We start from the raw sequence: 14,876 nt of genomic DNA, 5'->3' as shown, positions 1-14,876 counted from the left end.
CAAATGATTCATCCAAACATGTCATGGTAGGATCTGAACTATTCTTTAACCTTAGTTCAGGCTGCAAAGAGTTTTTCTTGGAGTCACTAAGAATTTGTAAGAGAAAACAGACATTTTTACCTTTGGCAGGTTGCCAAGATGATACTTCATAATAGAATTTATGAAGCTACAGTCTAGTAACTTGCAGGCTTTATTAAAAGGGGCGGGGGAGAGGGAGAGAAAAGGGATAATTTAATACAAATCCCAAGTCCCAGTACTTTCTGGATTTTTTTTTAAATATAAGTGCTGCATCATCATTGAAGCAATTGAGAATTACCATGAAATCCCAATCAAGAAGAGAATCAACCCAAAAGTTAGCAATAAAAAAGAGAAGCACACAAGAATTTTTAAAAGTATTTTTATACTATATTAAAAAAATCACAAAATAAAAAAGAAATCAATCAACATATATCTTAGAAGTCCTTCCAAGAGTCTCAGTATTCAACAGCCACAGAGGCCATTGCCTTTTTCTGTCTTTGCTCAGTCTGCAGCTCATTTAGGGATCATCAGAGATGACTCTAGTTCTTAAAATCAAACTTGTTCCGCCAAATCCAAGACCCTGAATTTATCCAAATTGTAGAAACATGCTTTTACCACCCTTCCACCAAAATACCTCCCATTCAGATCAACAACAGCTAAAAGGCAAACAAAAAGACAGTCAATTAATACAGGTATCCTATAAGACAATGCATTAACTTTAAAATAAACAAATAATAACTTTAATTACAATGATTAGGGTCACAAATTCAACTTTAAAAAATTCTTTAATATTTAGCTATGCAGTTTACCTTTAATTGCCGATTCCACTCTCTCAAATTCTAAAAATATTCGTACTGCTTCATCATCAGGGGCACCGGGAATCTGGAAAAGAAATTAAAGTACAATGAGTAAAGTTATCAATTGAGATATTACTTGTGTTGAGATATTACCAACAATAATAACAACAACAACAAAAAAACCCAAAACCCTCTTACTTCAAATATCACACATTTTCCAACTTTGCCATATTTTTCACATTCTTCCTTGGTTTCAACTTCCAAGTCTTCATCTACCTCTCCTGCACCAACCATATTCTATAAACAAACAAACAAAAAATCAACTAACAAGTATAATTTACGAATACGTAACAGTTTCATAATCAAGAATATTTTTCAGTGTCAACTGTTCTTAATCCCAAATGACACAATAAAAATCTATCCTTCAAGCACCCAAAAGATGGCATTCCTTTACACAAACATTAGGCTTTGAAAAGTTACATCATACCAAAATGAATGAACTAAGTGGAAGTTCTAGCAATTTCAAGTATTTTAAAGTAATTGGTCATTGATGTCTCAAACACTGTATTTAGCTAAGAAACGAATCTAAAAATCAGTATTATATGGGATCCCCAAAGGCATTATTTGCAAAAGTATTATTTTCAGTTTCATTTTTAACTTTTATATTGGTAGAGGTGAAAGCATATGGGATAGAGTAGAATAGGGTGACACAAAAATCAAGGTAGACAGGGGTTCCTTTCTTTTGCTTCTTACCCTCAGTAGGACCACTTTAGTAGGACACTTAAGTATTTCAGTTAATGGATTTGAATCTGACTTCTTGGATGCATCTGTATCAAAACATCGTGAGACATGTTATAGAACTATTATAATGACTAATTCCAACAGCAATCTCCATTATTTATGTCACTAAGACATACAAGCATCTATACAATCAGTCTCTGCTACAAAACATTTGCTTTGCTTCGGTATGTTTTCATAATATTTTTTGGAAGTTTCTAGCGTCTACCATTACCTGAAATTTTGTGCTCTTTCCGAAGAGCTGACAGAGCATATGGATTACAACCCTTACTGGTGAGTTTTACCTTGGAGTTAAAAGTCCAAGATCACTAGCCTAGGACAAAAAGCAGTTAATTATCTAGCCACTTGCTAATTCAGATATTATCACAAATTGGGATAACTGTTGGCTTTTGGTACTAACAATTACACTGACTGGCTGCTTCCTATATAAGCTATGCAATAGAGCTACCAGAAGTGTTTTTTCCTATTTTAGAAAAGGGAATTCAGCTAAGTTAACTCAAAATCAACTCAATTTTTTACTTAAAATGCTATGTTTGTCTCATTCCCAAATGTTCTCAGTATAAAACTGACTATAAGAATCAAATGAAAATAAAAACACCAATTAGAACAGACTACAAAGTAATATAAGATCTTATAGAGCAAATAATCTCTAAGAAAATGAGCAACTACATCTATAATGAAAAGACAGGAAAAAAAAAGAGCTATTGAAGAAGATGGAGGTAGAGCAGATATAATCACTGATAAAATGTGCATGTCTCTAATCTACATGCTATGAAAACAAATATTTTATCAAGTTAAAAGGACTCTGTCTAGTCAAGGTAGGTATGAACTTATTTTCTCTACCTCTATTCTGAAAAATGAAGATCATTCTCAAGATTCTTGCCTTCCCAAACAGAAGTAGAAGTGCATCATTCACAAATTATCGTATTTTGCCAGAAGGGAGGGTTGATCTCTCCCTCTGGGTTGAAGGATCGAGGCTTCTCTGTGAACTTACCCTGAGACTCGCCCTTCTCCGTGGCATCACCCACAATGATCTTGCCGCCCCGCTTGCTGGTCTTCTCCACTGACAATGCAGTGCTCAGCCCCTGCTCGTGCTTCCCCAGACCCTGGCCTTCCCGGAAGCCATACTTCTGCATGATCTTATGTGCTACTGTGCCACTAGGAGGGGGAAAATGGATAAGGATCCTTACAGTAGATATTGTCAACTATAGTATAAGTTGGACACCACAATAATCTCCTGGAGAGAGAAAGTATAAATTCCACAAAGGTCCTGATGAGGTCACATACAATTAACAATGGGTAGGCCTTCAGATGGAAGCTGTTTAGATGGAAGATGTTTAGATCAAAGAAATACAAGCTGGGTGTGGTAACACACCTGTAATTGCAGTGGCTCAGGAGGTTGAGGCGTAAGCAACTCAGTGAGACCCTATATCTAAATAAAATACAAAATAGGGCTGGCAACGTGGCTAAGTGGTCAATTACTTGTGAGTTTAATACCCGGTACTAAAAAAAAATAAAAAAAAAAAGACAAGAAAGAAATGTAAGTGTAATCCAGGATATCCTTTGGTTAACTCTCGGGGAAATGCTAGTTTCGCTAGTACTCCTGTTAAAAAACACTAGACTTCTTATGTGTTCCTGGATCTGTACTACTACATATCCTATAACTAGACTTACTTAAAACAGTGGTCTGTAAAAATATAAGTATGAAATTTCAGATAATGAAGATAACTATATTTTTCTAAATAACAGTATATTTCCAATGAAAGATTTTTTTTTATAAATGAAAGAACCCTTATGAGATCATCTACTGGATAATTATATTTTCTTATGACAGATTAGGTATGGCCCAACCCAGAGCATGGGGAAATGGTCAACATGATATTTAAAAACCTACTACTAACCCCCAAATCCCTTGGGGGGCTGAGGCTCAAGAATCACAGGTTTGAGACCAGCTTCAGCAACTTAGCAAGATCCTGTCTCAAAATAATAAGTAAATAGGGCTGAACAGCCTAAAACCTTTCACCTTCCACTGTGAGGTGCCTGGTGGTCTCAAGGGCACTTTCCAACAAAGACTGCTGCTTAGGCTTGAATCACAAAACCTTGCTTCCACTAGAATTATACCTACCTTTTTATGTATTTAGTTCTTTTTAGATTGTCTTCTGAACAAGCTATTCCAAGGGGGTAAAAAAGAAAAAGAAAAAAGAAGGAACTGTATCTTACTTTCTTTTTGGCAGCATGAGGGAATGAATCCATGGCTTCACATATGCCACTCTACCACTAAGCTATATCCATAGTCCTTTTTGAGATAGATTCTAAGTCACCCAGGTTGGCCTGGAACTTGGAATTCTCCTTAGGCTCCCAAGTAACTGGGTGCCCATGTACCATTGTGCCCCATCCACTCTGCATGTTTCTTTCTTTTTTGGGAGGCAGAGCGGGGTACTGTGATTGACCCTAGGGATGCTCAACTATTGAGCTACATCCCTAGTCTTTGTTGTTTTTATTTTAAGACAGGGTCTCACTGAACTGCCCAGGCTTGCCTTGAACTTGCAATCCTCCTGCCTCAGCTCCCCAGGTTGCTGGAGTTATATAGGTATACGCCATCGCACCCGCCACACTGCATGTTTCTTAATATAATTTAAATATTAAATAAGTTAACGCTTGTTTAAAAGGGAATTAAACTTACACCAGTAATGGCAATGTTCTGCATCTACTCTGTCAAATACAGTAACCATTAATCACATATGGTTACTGAACACTTGAAATAAGACTACTGTGACTGAAGAACTAAAGTTTAAGTGTTTGTTTTTCAAATTAATTTGATAACCACTTATGGCTAATAGTGACCACATAGAACTGCACAGGTCTAGGATATAGAACACAAAGAAACTCAGGAATTCAAAATGCTCCTGAGATGCACAAATGCCAGTCATCTACTTTAACTCAGCAGCTACCTGAGGGTTTTGAGAACCAAAGCAGATGCAAAGAGGTACAGTGGCTCACTGTGATTATCAAGTATGACTGTCTCATTAGTAGCATTTCTATTACAGGCAGCACCCTGTCAAACAACACAAACAAAGACCTCAGTGACACTGCTTCATAGCCCCTTCACAGCATCAGAGTAAATAATATAAAAGATTCTCTTATCTGAAATGCCAAATCCAGCAGGGTCAAAAAAAAAAAAAAAAATCGTAATTCTTGGGGCTGGAGATGTAGCTTCACAGTAGAGCACTTGCCTTCTATGTGTAAGGCACTGGGTTCGATTCCTAGCACCACATATAAATAAGCAAATAAAATAAAGGTCTAACAAAAGCTAAAAGATATTTTTAAGAAAATTCATAAATCTCATCTGAATACCAACCTTAAACTGATTTTTAGACCCTGGCAAACAAACGTCCAATTTTTGCTCTACCACCCCCACCCACAAACCTAGGACCTCACGCATGCTAAGCAAACATTATACCACTGAGTTAGACCAAGGTTTTAAGTCAATAGTATATAACCATGACCTTACCACAAATGACCTATTTTGTCAGGAAAAGAAGATGTCACTTACCCTTTACAGATAACTGAAGAAAGCTCTAAATCACTTTTTTTTTCCAAATGTTATAAAAATGGACATAAGAAATTATCAGAAACTTATAATGATAACATCTAAATCAATCAAAACTTGTATTAGCTGTTTTGGAGAAAACTGTACTATCTTGGAATGTACTTCACATAACTTGAACACTAATCCTTGACCAAGGCACTTATGTGACTGAACACACCCAAAGTTTCTCCTATAAACCAGAATGGCAGGGTCTCACTGGGATGCTTAGCACCTCACTTTTGCTTAAGTTGGTTTTGAATTTGCTTTGTAAAATTGATTTTTTTTTTTTTTACCTCCTGCCTCAGCCTCCCAAGCTGCTGGGATTACAGGCATGCGACATTACACCCAGCCCCAACATTATTTTACACTGTTTCTCAAACCATTTTTACACTTTCTTAAATGAAAACACTTAAACCAATACCCCATGTTAGCAAGGAAAGAGTTGCTAGGCCCGGTTGGAGATCTTGGTCTATCCTGTTCCTCATATACTGGCGGAGGAATAGCAGCTTTGGAAGACTGTGATCGAGGTCTTGAGTCCTCTTCATAAGGAAAATCTCGGGGTACTATTGGAGAAAAATAAAGTAGGTTCACAAAAATACTACCAAAACTATGTGAAACTGTACTTGTATCAGTTAATTATCTTGAAATGATTTAGCCAACACTTTTGTTTACCACAAGAAAAAACTCTCAATTTATAGTCTCTATATTTTTTAACCCAAAGTAGAATAACCTTCTGATTCTAACTGCCTCTACTTGTTCAGATCCCCATTAAATGTCCTCTGACATCCGAATGAAATGAAATATCCTTTGGAGTCCTCATTTAAATGACAATTCTTGTGTAAATCATTAAGATTTCCTGTATGCGCCAAAGAGATACCATATAATTTTCAGCTGACTCCCATAGCATCTGTGTACCTGTCTTAAGACTCCAACTTATTATCTCATTAGTTTCACAGATCATAAAGCTGTTTGAGTCAGGGACCATACACTGGAGCAATGGTTTTCAACCCTCATTACACATTAGAATCAAAAGGAAGCTTTAAACTACCCAGATGCCTGGCCTCATTCCCAGAGATTGTTTTCAACTGGGGTTTACTGTATGTCAATTATTTTCACATAACAGATATTTAATGATATTTTAATAGTACAATAGGTATTTAAAAATACCATGGATAATTATATTTTCTTATGACAGCTTAAGTATGGCCCAACCCAGAGCATGGGGAAATGGTCAACATGATATTTAAAAACCTACTACTAACCCCCAAATTCTGGATAGCTCAGTGGGAGAATAAGCGGTGGGAGGGCATGTTTTGACAAAGTATCTAAAAGGACACTCACCTGTTCTGAAACAATGGGGAGGGGGGGGGAGATCAACAAAGGAAGGCACTGCCCTCTTGTGGAAGGTCATGAATATACTCAACTCCAAATGAACCTAACATGAATCTTGGGGAAAAAAATTGATTAAAAAAATGGATTCTACTCTATAAAAATTTAAGCCTCAGAGCTTAGTATTAAAAAGGCTTAAGTATCAGGGATGTAAGGGAGCAATAGCCCCAAACCACTGCAGCCTCCAAGGTCAGAGCTAGGGGAGTGGTGTGCAGGTTGTTCTGCTCTAAATTCAGGAAACTGAGGGTTTCAAGCTTAAGATTTCCCACAACTGGGTTAAAAATTTGTATTGGGGGGTAGGGAGTGGGGGAGAAAAGGATCTACATACGCTCTTTGTCTTTTTCTACAAGAGAAGTAGGTGGGGCGATGGCAGCTCCTCCCATACCTGGAAAAACAAATGTAGTGATCAAAGGAGGGAAAACATTTCAGATGCCAGAATCCCAAGAACTGTGACACAATTCAACTGTCATATTATCCACCCATACCATACTCCCAGAAGCAGAAAAGAGCTGCTACTTCATCCCTCCTTCTAATATCTACTTTTAGATTAAACATCTAAAGATAAGATGAAAAATACAGAAAACTGGGGCTGGTGCTGGTGTTGGGGCTGAGTGATAGAGCGCTTGCCTGGCACACATGAGGCACTGGGTTCACCGATCCTCAGCACCACATAAAAATTGGCAACACCTAGAGACAAAAAATTGTTTTGTTTTTTTCAAAAGGCACTCAAGAGTCCCAGAATATAATTGCCAAGAGAATTTTTAGGCAAAACTACACAATCCAGAGAACCAGTAGTTACTTAAAGAGAATAACTCAAAGTAACATAACTTATCACTTGTGTAATAAGATACACATACATGACTAGCATATACATGAGCTCATCTAGGCTTCATAACCCTTGGAAACAGGGGTTTCCAGTTTACAGATGAGAAAATAATCAGAGTGAATCTATCAGAGCATCTATTTGGAAGTGTGGATCCTGGTTCCTGAAAAACCCGTTAGATATTGTCACTATTCCTGCTTGTGTTTTCTGGATGGAAAATGTAGAGACAAAAGAACCAAAAGATGAGAGATTGTTTCCATTTGCCATCTGTCAATCAAAGGACACAAATGGAGATTATACGAAATTTTTATTAGGGATAAACTATACATAATGCATATGGCTTAACCATCAATGAAATAATTTTTTAAAATACAAATTAAAATTGGCTACAAAAGTATTCTGCATGAACACAAAATGTTTTACAATGGAAATTACTCTAAAGCCAATATAGATGCATAATAATTTGACAGGACTGAATGACAGCAATTATTTAAGGAGAAATATAAACCTGAAAAAAAAAAAAAAACCCTTCTTATATTTCTTTTTTTTTTTTCTTTTTTTATTTTTTGATATTTTATTTATTTTTTTAGGTGTAGATGGACACAACACAATGCCTTTATTTTTATGTGTTGTGGTGCTGAGGATCGAACCCGGGTCCCACCCATGCTAGGCGAGCACTCTACTGCTGAGCCACAATCCCAGCCCTTATATTTCTTTTCAATCTTGTTATTAAGACCAAGAGTGATTACTGATGGACCCTGACAAGAAAATTAGTGCTAGTAACTTCAGTATACTGAAAACTTGCTACTATCAGGTTAAAATATAAGCATCAACTATTGATAGTAGTACAATAATCTGCAAGGGTATATTCCAAAACACTCAAATGAATATCTAAAATCTCAGATAACAATGAACCCCACAAAGACTATGTTTTTTCATATACCACACATATCTATGATAAAGTTTAATTTATAAATTGGGCACAATGAGATTAACAATAGTTAAATAGAATAATTATAACAATATATTATAATGAAAGTTATGTGATATGATCTCTCTCAGAATACCTTATGGCACTATATAGTAATTTTCAGAACTTAGTTGACAACAAGTAACTCAAAACTTCAGGAAATGAAAGGGCGGTAAAGTGGGACTATTGTGTACATCATGAATATAATGCTGCTACTTCTCTAATGTTAGCCAAAAGCCAGTCAAACACAAAGCCTTTCATTAGAAACTATAGTTCTCGATAATGTTTAATAAATTAAAAAAAAAAAAAAGTCCTCAATATAGAAAGCACACCTCCTTCCAAGAAAGAGAGTCAATTTTTAGACTGGAAAAAGGAGATCTACAAATATTCAATCTATAAAACATGTTAATAAAAAACAAACGTTGATTAAGATAATGGACATAAAATGTGTAACACAACAACTGATAAAAACAGATGCACTTAACAAATGTTAACATTACACCTCATTTAAAAAAAATTACAGTGGCTAATAGGGCTCAGCATATAGTTAAGTATAAATGCATTTAATTCACAATTTACATTTAAGAATTTGAGTTTTAAATCATAAACTTGTTCTTTTAACTCAACAGGTTATTTTTAAAATTTAAATTCATCCTAAAACACCCTTTTCTTTATGCTTGGGAAGACTATTCTCAGCCAAACTGCTCTTCATATAACAAAATTACATATGTAGCAATATGACAAGCTTCATGAGATTACTCATATAGATTTTGTGTTAAAGATACCATATTATAACAAGAGTTTCAGGCAAAAATATGCCTCCAGGTCTCTCACCCTTACAATTGGAGAAGGTAAAAGAGCCTGCTAGTGAGTTAAAGGAGATTATCTACAAAAAGTATTTAGAACAGCGCCTCCTATCTAGTATACAAATAAAAGATGTCAAATCCCTCATTTACATTTAAATCTGGGGAGCTGGGGTTGTATCTCAGTGGTAGAGCACTTGCCTAGCATGTGTGAGGCACTGGGTTCGATTCTCAGCACCTCATATAAATAAACAAAATTAAGGTCTATTGACAACTAAAAAAAAAAAAAACTTAAATCTGTCAACCAAACTAGTCAACTAAATCAAGGAAATCTCAGCAATCAAAACACCATGAACTTAGAAGCTAAGTTCTCCATTCTCTCAATCCCCTTACATACTGCTGGTAGTTAAGAATATATCTTTTTAAAAAAAATTTTTTTAATTGTTGATAGACCTTTGTTTTATTTATATGTGGTGCTGAGAATCAAACCCAGTGCCTCACACATACCAGGTAAGTGCACTACCACTGAGGCCCAGCCCCAACTCCAAGAATATATCTTAAATACAACTACAATTCTGCTTACAAACTGTAGTGATGGAAGGGGCCTTACAAAGCACCTTGTGCTAATTCCTGTTTCCCTGGTGACAAGTAAAAGAAAGCAACATTCCAAGAAACCAAGTGTTTTCCTCAAATCCATGCATGTTTGTTAATAACATGCTCTGGAGATGGTGTCTTGATTCAGTGCTGACAATAACTGCAACTAGACTTTAGAAAAGAGGCAAAATCACTGCACTGCAGATAAGGAAAAGTAGAGGAACAGATTTTATGCTACTTTCAAAGTAATAAATAAATGTTAGAAAGTTTGTGAAGCCCAAAGGATAATATATGAGAAAACAATATAAGCTGAAACTGTTATGCAATTGTGGACTGCTGGGATTCTAAAGAAAAAAATTACCTGAAACAATGTCAAATGAACAATTCATCAAATTAAGTGTGCAAACAGAAGGACTGTGCCATATTAAACATTATTTATGTTCATGCCTTACTTCTTTTCCTCCTTTCTCGCTCATAATCTTCATCTTCATCAGAATCTGGATCTGGTCGCCTTGAAAACCCACTAGCTTCGTGTCTGTCTTTACGCCTCCTGTGATAACAAAGGAAATACTTATCACGGATAAATCAATTTTCAGATATGAAGCTGGAATGAAGTCAACTTGACTTCCTCTTGGCCAGAAAATATCTAAAACCTCTTTCACAATAAATTATTAATTTGTGAGGTGGGGTTGAACAACAACCAATTAAGATTAAAGTAGCAAAAGTATAAAAAGTGAGAAAAATTCAAAGATAAACTGAACAAAACTTAATAGGTGCCAGGTGCAATGGCACATGCCTGTAATCCCAGCAGCTGGGGAGGCAAAGGCAGGAGGATCACAAGTTCAAGGCCAGCCTCAGCAACTTAAGTGAGTCCCCTAGGCAACTTAGTGAGACCATGTCTCAAAAAATAAAAAGGGCTAGGGATATGGCTCAGTGGTGGCATCTCTGGTACCAAAACAAAACAAAGCAAAAAACAAAGGAAAAAATAGGTACATAAGTATAACTTGCAAGAAAGTTTTCTTGACTTTTAAAGCATATAAATATAGTAATAGCTTAATTAATTAATTTTAATTCTCTAGGATATGTATTTACTCATGATCCAACAAATGGGAAACAAAATATTAGCATTTAATATATTAATAATTTGATATTTTAAAAATTAAAAATACAAATACTTATCCATACTTTTCAAAAACATAAATATAAGTTTAAAAAAATTCCATCTGAGGGCAGGGGATATAGGTCAGCAGGAGAGTATTGCTTCCCACACATAAAGCCCTGGGTATGATCACCAGTACTGGGGGAAAAATAAAATTCCATCTGGTTCAAAACTAGAAAGAATAATATTTAAGTATTTCAAAGAGTTATAATTTTAGGAGTCATAGCATAGGGGAAAAATATCCTTCAAAATCAGATTTTTATTTTTCTAACTTACCCAAAATTTATACATTAGTTTTTTAGCATTTATAAAAGAACTGCTGAAGGGCTGGGGTTGTAGATCAGTGGTAAAGCACTTGCCTAGCACGTGTGATGCACTGGGTTCGGTCCTCAACACCATATAAAAATACATACATATAGGGCTGGGGTTGTGGGCTCAGCAGCAGAGCACTTGCCTAGTGTGTGCGAGGCCCTGGGTTCAATCATCAGCACCACATAAAAATAAATAAATAAAACAAAACTGTTTTGTCCAATTATAACTAAAAAATAAATAATTTTAAATAAATAAATAAATACATAAAATAAAGGTATTGTGCCCATCTACTACTTAAAAAAGAACAGAACAAAAAAACCCACAACCGTTGGAAGGACTGGGATGGAGTGTAGCTCAGTGGTAGAGTGCTTAGCTCAAGGTCCTGGCTTCAATCTCCATTATTGTCCCCCCTCCCACCACCACCAAAGGAACTGCTGTAGTTTGCTATCAGGGTGGGATATAACAACAAATTCTTAAAAACAATGTGATTCCTTCTGCTGATTAGTCAAATCATGGTAACCATGGTAACTAACTTCAGTTCTAGAGTTAGGACTATAGTTCATTCATTAATATTGTAATGAACATTTCAATAGCAAATTATTCAAATCCAAGTGAAATCTTACTTTTCCCTTTCTTCTATTTCCTTCTGTCTTTCCAGCTCCCGTTGCCTCTGTCGTTCCTCTCTTTGGCGCTTCACCACTTTCTCATAATCATTAGGAAACATAGGATCATATTCATCAGCTAAGGGAATTAGAACTTCCCCTGCAGAAAACCCACTGGGAACAGGGTCCTGAGGAAGGTAAAAATATCAAAGTAAATATCATATTTATATCTCAAAGTTACCTTAAAGAATTTTAAGGTCAAGAATGAGATAAAAGAGACCCTAAAGATCATGTAGGACCCAAATACAATTTTATAGAAGGGAAAACAAATGCCTAAGAATACCATACCTAGCTAGGTGGCAGCAGAACCTTGATAGAGAATGCCACCTCTTAATTTAGCACTATTTTCATAATAGACTATGGCATTTATCAGGAACTCCTATATAAGACATCACTAACTAAAATTTTAGACACTAGCTCTTCAAAGCAAAAAAATATTATTGCCAGGAGGTGCACACTTATAAGTTCAAGGCCAGCCCAGGCAACTTAGCAGAAATCTGCCTCAAAATAAAAAATAAAAAAGGCTGGGAACTCAGTAATAAAGTTGTTACTCAGTAGTAAAGCATCCTTGGGGTTCAATCCCTAGTATGGGATTGGTGGGGGTGGGGGAGGGAGAAGAAATTATTTATGAAAAGCATTGAATAACTTTAAAAAAAACTCACAAACAACAATCATTCTTAAAGTCATCATTCAGTAGAATAACTTTAGACTCTGTTTACAGAAAGTATTTCTGTTTACAGAAAGTATTTCAGAAAGTATCCTCTTGCTCTAAATCCTCTGGAATACTCACTGCATTTCAGGCACCAAGTTTGACACAGACATAATTTTGTTTACAGCATCATAAATTTTTAAGGCCCACTAAGATTAGATATGACAGCATTTTGTATTTTCTCTAGAAGCTTGGACTGTTCTTTGAGGAAAAAGGAGTAGCCTTAAAAAATTGGAAAAACAAAAGGAAGGGCACAAGTGACTAGAAAGCACACTACTGAAACAAACTTTACCATGGGTGGATAGCTTCAACCTGTGAGCTTAGATGCAACAACTTTCCTTAGACTCCAGTCGTTCTTTTCTTAGCTTTCTTAGCATAACTCTTCCTTATCTCTAAAAATAAGTTGCTTTCATTGGTTTACACAGAGGCCTTGAATAAGCACAGGTTAGAATTAGTGTCCTTAAGTGTTCAAGTCTTTACCTCTTTCAGAAAGTACACTATCCAGTAGTATCACAGCCAAGAAAACTGTATGTAAAACGTATTTTGTATTGAAGATCAAAACTGATATGAGGTCTGAGGTTGTAGCTCAATGGTAGAGCACTTGCCTAGCACCACATAAAAATAAATACATAAAATAAAGGTGTTGTTATCATCTACAACTAAAAATATTTTTTAAAAACTTTATGTGATCAACATAGCTTGTATTCAATATCAACAGATCTAAATCTAACTATTACTGTACTATATTATTGAGGTTTGCCGTTCTGCATTAAAAACAAATGCAAACCACTTCCTTATGACTAAAAATTAGGAACCTTTATAATCTGGTAAAAGTGATCAGGAAAATAACCATAATCACCATCTAGGTCCTATGACTGGAAAATTTAACAAGGGGCTCCCAAAGAAGCCATAAATTCGTATTCAAATAGAAGATGTTTTCAAAAGACAAGCACATAAATGAAATTTCTTTTTAGTCATTAAGACTGGAGAGTGAATTAACAGTCACTCACTCAATATATATAATACTATTATCACAATGTACCCAAGAGAACAAATTGTCAACATGAAGGTTGATTCTTTGTCATTTCAAAATTTGCAGGGAAACAACTTTTACATTATAAACCCTGCTAAGCTTAATAATGACCCGCTCTCATCTCTTAAAGTACTGTGGGTTGACCTAGGACCTTACAAATGCTAGGCAAATGCTCTAATGCTAAGCAACATTCCCAGCACTCATTGACCCCACCCCCATAAAAATTTGAGATAAGTCTCACTAAATTACCAAGGCTGGCCTCGAACTTGCAATCCTCTTGCCTCAGCTTCTCAAGTAGCTAGGATTACAGTGTGCATCACCAAGCCTGACTTAAACCACCCTTTTTCAAATGTTTTAAATAAAGCAGGACTGGGGTTGTAGTTCAGCAGTATAGCGCTCGCCTAGCACGTGCAAAGCAGTGGGTTCGATCCTCAGCACCACAAAAAAATAAATAAAGGTATTGTGTCCAACTACTCAAAATTTTTTAATTAAAAAAAAAAGAATAAAGCAGCTTGCTCAATTAAAAAAAATTAAAATGTGAAAACCCCCAAACTGGGGAGGGAAGAGTGTAATAAAATTAAAATACTGATATATTGTAGGTGATACTGACTACTGTTAGAAACAAGCTGGACCTAAAACAAACCGAAATAACTGATAAACCATAGAAATAACTGACCTCTTAATTGCCACCTTAGGAAATCAACCCCCCAAAAATAACTATAAACATAGCAAAAGCTCTCTGTAGAGTTCACTAAAGTGTTAACATATAAGTAATTACAATGAAAAAGCAGATCTAGATGATTCCCAAGTTAGGATATACTTGTGTAAATTCTGATACATTCACCTGATCAGTATATTTTACCATTAAAAATCAGTCATGAAAACTCTGTGTAACAAGAAAAAAAAATGCTTCTGATTAAGTGGGGTGGTAGTGGAAAACAATATTGTAGGTGTTAGAATTACAATTACAAAAAGATGATGAACCAATTTTTTATTAGATATAGTGAGAAAAAAATAGGTATCAAATTTATGAGAAAAAGAAATGTTAAATGACTAAGAATCAGCAAAAAGCTACTTCCACTGAGGGTGGAGGTATCTGTCCTCTTGAGGGACTTATAGCCCTCAGAAGCAGCACCAGCTTCTGTGGCCAGAAAAGGTTACCAAGAGCTAAGCCGCCACCTATCTCAGAATGAAAGCAAGAAGCAAAACACCCTGGGGGG

The 14,876-nt window shown here is 35.7% G+C and overlaps 1 protein-coding gene across 4 annotated transcripts in view; it reads right to left on the bottom strand.

Annotated features, from left to right (window-relative positions):
• Positions 1-381: 381 nt before the first annotated feature.
• Positions 382-14,876, bottom strand: part of Rbm17 (RNA binding motif protein 17) — a 29,329-nt gene continuing 14,834 nt past the window's right edge. For all 4 annotated transcript variants that reach the window (XM_015495178.2, XM_048812639.1, XM_048812640.1 and 1 more), the window contains 9 exons: positions 11,876-12,042; positions 10,234-10,331; positions 6,920-6,976; positions 5,624-5,765; positions 2,608-2,771; positions 1,569-1,642; positions 1,014-1,112; positions 828-900; positions 382-674 (listed from right to left, as the gene is read on the bottom strand). In XM_015495178.2, coding sequence (XP_015350664.1) covers positions 571-674; positions 828-900; positions 1,014-1,112; positions 1,569-1,642; positions 2,608-2,771; positions 5,624-5,765; positions 6,920-6,976; positions 10,234-10,331; positions 11,876-12,042 — 978 coding nt within the window. In that variant the 3' untranslated portion in view covers positions 382-570. The remainder of the gene's footprint in view (positions 675-827; positions 901-1,013; positions 1,113-1,568; positions 1,643-2,607; positions 2,772-5,623; positions 5,766-6,919; positions 6,977-10,233; positions 10,332-11,875; positions 12,043-14,876) is intronic.

Source organism: Marmota marmota, unplaced genomic scaffold (genome assembly GCF_001458135.2).
Source record: "Marmota marmota marmota unplaced genomic scaffold, marMar, whole genome shotgun sequence".
NCBI classification, from domain to species: domain Eukaryota; kingdom Metazoa; phylum Chordata; class Mammalia; order Rodentia; family Sciuridae; genus Marmota; species Marmota marmota.
The sequence above is the reverse complement of the archived record's forward strand: the minus strand, read 5'-3'. Positions and strand labels throughout refer to the sequence as shown.